Source organism: Bidens hawaiensis, unplaced genomic scaffold, assembly GCF_021521415.1.
Source record: "Bidens hawaiensis isolate Kalapana, Puna unplaced genomic scaffold, B.hawaiensis_p1.1 tig00027569_1, whole genome shotgun sequence".
Taxonomy (NCBI): domain Eukaryota; kingdom Viridiplantae; phylum Streptophyta; class Magnoliopsida; order Asterales; family Asteraceae; genus Bidens; species Bidens hawaiensis.
This window is the reverse complement of record NW_027494469.1, coordinates 283,859-292,465: the sequence shown is the minus strand read 5'-3', so window position 1 is coordinate 292,465 and position 8,607 is coordinate 283,859. Positions and strand designations below refer to the sequence as shown.

The following is an 8,607-nucleotide window of genomic DNA, read 5'->3' as shown; positions in this document are numbered from 1 at the left end:
ATTCTTGTAGAAAGCAAATCAAATTAAATCTAGTCGGAATCTAATCTATCATCACCCACCAAGCCAGTGTATTCACTTTCATGAGAATGAATTTATTTTATCTAGTACAACTCAGTAAATTAAAATTATCATAAAGGTGTTTGGAAATTTTTCGACAAATAATATCTATTAATATTTGCTACTAATAATAAATTATTAAATTGTCCAAAGAGTCAAAGAGTAAAGATAAATTCAGAACATGTTTGGGATTGAGTTTGAAAAATGATTATTGGCTTATTAGTGTTTTTAAAAAGCCAATAAATTAAAATGTGTTTGGCAATCATAAAAATCTTTCTTATTTTAGCTTGTTGAAAGGGTAAAAAGCAGTTTTTCAAAAGCCCCAAATTCTAGCTTTTCAAAATAGCTTTTTGAAAAACCAATAAGCCAATAAGCATTGTTCAAACTCAATCCCAAACATGCCCTCAACATCGATACTCTAAAGTGTGTAGTTAAGAACTTGAGTACTGGTGAAATAGAAAAATGGGTTTATCCCATATTGGTAGAATAATAAACTTGTGAGCTCCTTATAAAAAAGAAGGCTCACAAGATTATATTCTTATGTGACTAGACATACTCGATGACATTAGCAAGGGTGAGAAGAACCCGATGCGCTCGGGCACGGGAACCGCTTGGGAGCCGTCATAGTATTATTGTGTGGTTGGATCGGGTAATGTAACAAGTGTGAGCGTGACAAGTGTTGCTAGATGCGATGAGTCACCGCGCCATGTGTCAGCACTTAAACCCATGAGCCTTGCATGCTTGACACCTCGTGAGACATGTGTGTAAGACTCTTGTTGACAAGTTTCATGTGTGTATGCCATATGTTGACAAGTGTCCCGCTGACTCATCCAGAACTTGCTATATATAATAGGTAGGAGTGGGAGATGGAAGATACAACAACCACAACACTAACACCGAAAGCCCGGATAACATCCCGTATACATTGACACATGTCACGCTCGACCTAACCACACAACGCCAAACAGGTCGTGTTCTCAATTCCAACTCTCTCTAGATCCCGATCTCTCGTTACAAATAAACTTTGGGTGCTAGGGTAATCCCGGAAGTACATACTTCTTCGGCGGTTGTACCCTGAGAAACAGACGGGCTCGCAGAGGTAGCCTGAAATATGTTTAAGGGACCTCTGGTTGACAAAAATCCTCAGCCACAACCGGAAACCACAGTTTGTTAAGTCTTGCAGCTAGAAAGATTCGAATGGCTCCGGGTGATCAAGATGAATTCACCAAAAGAATAACCGTTTAAGAAGACATGACTCGGTGGTGATGCTCGGGTATCGGTCAACGCGGTTCCGGTGCGGGAAATCAATGAGAGAAACTATATAACACTCAACTATAAAGGCATTAAACCAATCAAATGTTAACATATTTAAACAAAACTGATACATCAAAACCAGCATTTCAATGAAAGAAACAAAATAATGGAAGTCAACAAACAATACCTATACCTATAGTGAAAATGGTCATTGAGCTAACCTACTCATAGCAAACATATCAAATTTGCACGTACATAATTATATTACATCCCACGATGCACCATAAATTTATGATAGGGTTTTGGCCAGTGTTTTACAAAGCGGTTCAAATTGGCCGGTTGAACCATATTTCGCACAACGAGCTGGTATTTTGAGCCCGATATTTTTGGTCAGTTTGCTAAAACATCGTACCGAGGTTTTTTTCTAAAATACCGGTTTTACCGGCAAACCGGTTTTAAGTCTGAGAAATTTTTTATATTTACAGCCCATATTTTGTCAAAATTACTTTTAACCCAACAATTAACATCAAACGTGTAAACTTTAGGACTATTTTTTTAAAACTAAGTGCTTTTGAATTATTTTTTAATATGGATTAACTTTTGGATTATTTTTTGTTATGGAATCATTTACTTTTAGGTTACTTTTAGAGTTGAGGTTGCATTTATAAGAAATTATAAGGTAAACTATTCAAACGGTTGAACCCCCGGTATAACCCGGTTCAACTGGTTGTACCATTTTTAGCCAAATACGGTACGAGTAAAAAAACCGGTTTTTAAACCATTGGTTTAGGCTTTACAAAACCGTCCACCAAATCAGACATCTAATTATCCTAGTGCCAGTAAGTTAGTTATATGTGTCCAAGAAACAACACAGCATATAACAACATAATTAATAACATATGATCTTAATTTTTTGGCCAATACAAAGAGCAAGTTAACACAAATCATTTATGTGGATATGATTTAAATATGTTTAACTCGAATGGCGTTACTTGGTTGAATTGTTAGAACTTGGAACCTATAAAAGGTAGGTCTTAATGTGAAATTGACCAAATAATAACGAGATTAAAGTCTTTAATGTGTGCTATAAAACAATAAAAGTCAGGGTGAATTAAGCAAACCAAACGAGCAAGTTAACCTAACCTTGGCTTGAGTTTGGCATGTTACAAACCAAGGCGGCACGGCTCATTTACAAATTACAAATCAAGTTCGTTTGATCAAGCTTGTTTCAATCAAGATTCGAGTGAAGACTATTGAGCAAACAATGTTTGCTACCATCTTAGGGAGAAGCATTTGATAACCCTACTAAAGTATAATTACAGGTACGTCTCGATGATGAAAAGCTTATAAATGGTGATCACTATCGATGTATAGAGAATCACTAGCGGTTTACAGAGTTAGTACAGAAAATTAGAAAAGTCATTTCCCCTAATCACCTAACAATAAGAAAGTGAAAACACACCCATATTTATATTATAGAAATAATAGCACAGCATCAAATTTATAAAGTAACTACTGTAAAAAGCAAAAAAGTTTCATAAAGTGTTCACTCAGAATCGAAACCATGCGAGTTGGAACCGTGTCGAACATTTCTCGTGTGTGACTTTGATGGTTTCAAAGATGATTCGCCTTCATAAAAGATAACCTGGGCTTTGGCTAACCTCTCCTCCAGTTCCTCTGTGGTAAAATCATCGGTCCCACCAAGCTCATCGAATCCAACCTGCATATCATTTAGGAAAGCATAAACCACTTATGGTTATGAATACAAATACAAATACAAATAGAAACCGCATAGGCCAGACATACCACATAATCATCCACCTTCGCGTTTTTTATAAGAGCGATGGTTGGAAGAACAACAATCTTTAACTTTTCGGCCAAGAACGGGCTTTTCTCTGCCTGAATCTTTATGAATCGGGTCTCGATGTGTTGCTTCGCCAATATGCTCAAGTGTTTGTCCACCACCTGTGGTTAAGAACATGCATCTTGTGAATTTTTGTTTATCAATTTCATCAATATTTCCAATACACCCTAACAAAGTTTAATAGGTACATAATACAAACAACAATTTAGCATTCAACAGTTTAAGCGTACTCGAGGCACAAAGGTCTCCTTGTGGCCTAGGTGCAAGGCTCAAAGAAAGCGCTCGCACGAGTAAAAAAAACATACACAGAGAGAAGAAGCTAACAAATAATATGCATTGAAAATTAATACGTTTCAACAAAATAACCTACTATAACTATCATTTAAGATCATATACTTAGTAACCAAAGTTAAAAAATTACTCAAGATTCAAACGTATACCAAAAGTTGAAAAGCAAAAATTCAAAAGTAACACCAAAATTCGAATTTCAAGTGTCAAAAAAAAAAGGAATTAACTAGACCAAATGATACCAGTACTGATCATAATAAAGTTATAGAAAGTAAAGACCATCAATGAGGCAAAAGCTGTGGATAAGATCATGTCAACAGATGAACTACATTTTTGCAAATAGGAATCATAACCAATAAAGAAACTCTCAAGAATAAATCCAAGAAACCATGAATACTATTACTTAACTACCATAACCAATAAAGAAATATCAAGAATGAATCCAATAGACCGTGAACATTATTACTTGACACAAAACAATACAAATAAACGGCAGGCATATTATCATCATTGACATGAGTGAAAATTTTCATTGAACCAAATGCCATAGATCAGGCCATAAAACATTATCCAAAAAAATTAAAATCACATATATGAAGAAAAACTAGTGAACCTGATGCCTTCATAGGTACCAAGCATCCATTGTAAAAGCACCGAACTTGTACTTGAAAAAAAAAAGTGTGTGTGGGGTTGGGGGGGGGGAGATACAAATAGAAAATTTTTCACCGCAATAAAAGCATGATCTTTCCTTCTAGGCTGTGGAGGGATAAAGAGAAAATTGTTTTCTGTGCACCCGAGAAAAAAGCCCTTGCCTAGCGAGGTTTTGCCATAAACCAGAGCAATCACTAGGCGTTTTCATATTGACCGTTGCACCCAAATCACTCTTGACAACAGATTTTTTTTCGGCAGCGGATTCTCATAGTTACGAAAGAAAGGTTCTTGAATGGAATCCAAAGTAAGAGCTTGTAGTTGCAGACCAGCTATAATGGTGTGTAAAATGGCATCCCATCCCATAAAGTTGAAAGTTCGGTATTATAGTGCACAATGATGTAAATTTAGAGGATGTGTGTTAGCCGTTCTAAATAAGTAACAGTCTAAAGACGCATCACAAAACAAAAAACTTTTCTTCACGTTTAACACTTTAAAGTCATATTTCAGTTTCTTCAATAAGTGAGAAATTACAAATTCGGTACCCATTGTTCACTCAAATGTAACACAGGTAGTCTTTAGAGTGGACGGACGCTAAAATTACAGTAATTTCATATATATGAAATGACCAAGATACCCTTACTATTAAAAATTATACAAATAGATTGTGTGTTCACATGATATATTAAAGAAATACATATTAATAAACAACAAAAACAAATAAATAAATAAACCCAAACCACCCCCACCCCCCCCCCCCCCACGCGCCACCAGCCATCTCCAGCAAACACATCTCCGTCCTGCTATACTCTCTTACGAAGTTCTAGTAGCATCACAGTTTCAAGGGGGTGGCGATTCGAAAAACAGCAGAAAAGGAGGTGGGTTGGAAATGGTTGATTGCGTCAGCTTTTGAACCACATAGCTCCAATCCCCCCCCCCCAAAAAAAAAAACCACCAACCATAGAACTGCATGAGAGAGCACAGCAAGGAAGACTTGTTTTGTCAGAGATTGCCAATGACAGGGCATAGTGGTGCTTGAAGTTTATGTAATTATTATTTTTCTTTTATAAATACATAACTTTCAATATTTCAATTGGACTCACAATATACTGATATAAGTTTAAATAATAAGGGTACTTTTAATGTCCATCAACGTCAAAAGACTATTTGTGTTACGCTTGAGTAAGCTATCAACACCAAATTCTAACTTCTCAAACTTAGGAAAGAAATGAAATATGACTTTACTGAATTACTGAGCATAACTAGCAATAGCGCTCCTTGTCATCTAGACCCTAAAGAGTATACATTTGCGACACATATGTTACCTTAGTAATAACTGACGTTTCGATATCAGAAAAAAGAGTGATGTGTGCATTTAATTGCATGAAACCTATACGAAATCGAAAAAGCCAGCCCCAAAAAACTGAACTGAAACCAACAGTGTGGTTTTACGTTTTTTTTGTAAAAAACAAACTTACAGTTAAGTTTTGGTTTAGCATGTAAGAAAAACCGAAAAGCTGAAATGAACTTATAGATTTTCATTTTCTTTTTTTTTTTATTTTAAGTGCTTTAAAAGAATTTAGTAAATACGTGACTCAAATATTTTAGCCCAAATGTGTAATTATCAATTGGTTTTAACTAACAAAATGATATAGATCCAAATTCATTATTTTAGGCCAAAAAAAAAATTCCAGCCCAAAATCTTCAAACTCAAAAGGAAAAACCGAAACAACATAAACCAAACCGAGTCCAATCCAAAAACCGAAAAAACCTAACAATTTTCAAATTTTCAAAACCCTCGGTTTTATTCAGTTTTAGCCCAAAACCAACCCAAACGGAATCATCCACACCCTGATCCAATTAGCTCCTAAACCACTGATTTTATGACGATAAAAGTATAAAACCCTATTGATAAGCATTCCCCTTGCAGGGCCAATTCTCTCGATAGAAACAACAAAATGATATAAACCCAAATCATTATTTTGGGCAATCAAAGAAAAATCAGCCCAAATTTTTCCAGCTCAAAACCGAACCGAACCAAACCCAAAAACCACGGTTTTTTCAAAATTTTCAAGTTTTGGTTTTTGGTTCCATTTTAACTCAAACCCGAACCCGAACCGTACACACTCCTAATTCAATTATCCCCTAAACCACTAATCCCATAACCATAAAAAAACCCAAATCAACAAACATTCGAATTATGACGAATCGAAAGATGGGTTTCACCTTGCAGGGCCTTCCAGCTCAAAACCGAACCGAACCAATCCAAAAACCAAAAAAAACCACAGTTTTTCAAAACTTTCAAGTTTAGGTTTTTGGTTCCATTTTAACCTAAACCCCAACCCGAACCGTGCACACTCCTAATTCAATTATCCCCTAAACCACTAACTCTATAACCATAAAACCCCAAAACCCAAATCAACAAACATTCGAATTACGACAGCAAATCTAAAGAGGGGTTTCGCCTTGCAGGGCCAATTCTCTCGACAGAAACGACAAAATGATATAAACCCAAATCTTTATTTTGGGCAAAAAAGAAATTCAGCCCAGATATTTCCAGCTCAAAACCGAACCAATCCAAAAACTAAAAAAAAACACGGTTTTTCAACACTTTCAAGTTTCGGTTTTTGGTTCCATTTCAACTCAAACCCGAACCCGCACCGTACACACTCCCAATTCAATTATCCCCTAAACCACTGATTCCATAGCCATAACCATAAAACTACAAAACCCAAATTAACAAACAATCGAATTACGACAACGAATCGAAAGAGGGGTTTCACCTTGCAGGGCCAATTCTCCCGATAGAAATGGCAAACAACTCGATCACTAGCCTTCACAATGGTAAAAAAATCCTTCTCGGAGAATATTTCAGAATACTCTCCGTGACCGAGTGACACCCACTTGCTACGTTTCTCAGCCATCTTCTTCATCTGCTGCAGCCGCCGTTCTCTCAAGACTTCGATGTCGTCTAGATCCAGCTTCTCCAAGGCTGCTATTTCATCATCGATTTTGTCCTCTACGGCTTTGGCTACCGTGAGCACTTGTTTCTCTATGATCTGAAAACGAACATCAGGTGAACGGTTAATTGATGTTACTGATGGTTTATGGCAATTGATTCATACCTCTTGAACCTTGTTTTCCATTTGAAATGTGAATTGAAGATCTAAGATCTGAAGAACACAGTGTGTATTTGAATTTGGATATGGTGCCATTGTTATTGGGCCGGGCTAGTCTTAGCTAATAGACTGCAGCTAGACTATTAGTCTATTACTCATGTATGGGCCTAGAGCCCCGGACTAATACAAAATACTATCATTATGGGCCGGGTTGATGTTAATGAGAGGTGTAATAAAAACCGGTTTGGGTTTAAAACCGGTTTCACCCAACCCGACCCATATCGTCAGTTTCAAGACCGCTTCCCCTTAAGATCTACCAAACCGGTTTTAAAAAACCGAATAGGTTTGAGGGAAACCGGTTAAACCGGTTTCTAAACCGGACCAAACCGGCGTAACCATGCCGTCCTATCTTGCTTCTAAACCAGTTTATAAACCGAACTGGTTTGAGTCAAACCGGTTTTCACCAGCCGTTGACCAAACCAGTTTGGTTTGGGTTTAAAACCGGTTTTGTACACCTCTGGTGTTAATTATAAACTTGAAAGTTGAAACTAGAGGTGCACAAAGAAAACGGTTTGGAACAAGTTAACCGGAAACTAAACCAAGCTACCGGTTCGTATAGCGGTTTGGTTTAAAATTGGTTAAACCGATTTAAAACCGACCGAACCAGTTCAGATCAGTTTGGCTACTTCTATGTTTAAATCGGCTTCTAAACTGGTTCAGTTTTAAAATCAGCTCGGTCTGTAAAAAACCGGTTTTGTACACCTTTAGTTGAAACTATATAAAATAAGAATTGAAATGATTTAAGGTAGCGTTTGGTATATATGAATGACAGTGAGAATGGAATGATTCATTACGTGGGAATGAAAAAATGGTCTTTGGTTACTCAATGAAATGGAATCATCCATTACACAAGTAATCTCATTCCATCAAAACCTTCCCACCCCCCTTCTTTTTTTTCATTTCATTCCTCCTTTACCATACTTTTTCAACACCACCACCACTTAACAACCACCACCACCATCGCCGCCACCACCCGCCACCATCGCCACCACCTTACAACCAGTGTTACCATTGGCATCGTCGTCGCCACCATCGTTGCGGTAACCACACAACCATTGTCATTGCCTCCATCTGGCCATCACCGCCACCACCATTGTCGCCACCGCCACAACCATCGCCACTGCCGCTTGACCGACGCCACCGCCACCACCATTTTCATCATCGGAGCTACCACCGCCATCGCCAATGTAATTTTTTTTTTGCTAAAATAATTTTTATTTTGAGATAGGAGTGTTTTTTTTAATTTCTATTTCATTCATGCATTTTTTTTGGATATTAAACACCAAAAAGTAATAATTCATTTCATTCCTATATGTT

The 8,607-nt window shown here is 37.0% G+C and overlaps 1 protein-coding gene across 1 annotated transcript; it reads right to left on the bottom strand.

Moving 5' to 3' along the window:
• Nucleotides 1-2,703: 2,703 nt before the first annotated feature.
• Nucleotides 2,704-7,257, bottom strand: LOC143575667 (thioredoxin domain-containing protein 9 homolog). The gene is made up of 4 exons (XM_077059977.1): nt 7,237-7,257; nt 6,895-7,170; nt 3,118-3,276; nt 2,704-3,031 (listed from the first exon to the last, which is right to left on the bottom strand). The coding sequence occupies exons 1-4, from the start codon at nt 7,255-7,257 to the stop codon at nt 2,858-2,860; spliced, it is 630 nt and encodes a 209-aa protein (XP_076916092.1). The 3' UTR covers nt 2,704-2,857.
• Nucleotides 7,258-8,607: the final 1,350 nt, after the last annotated feature.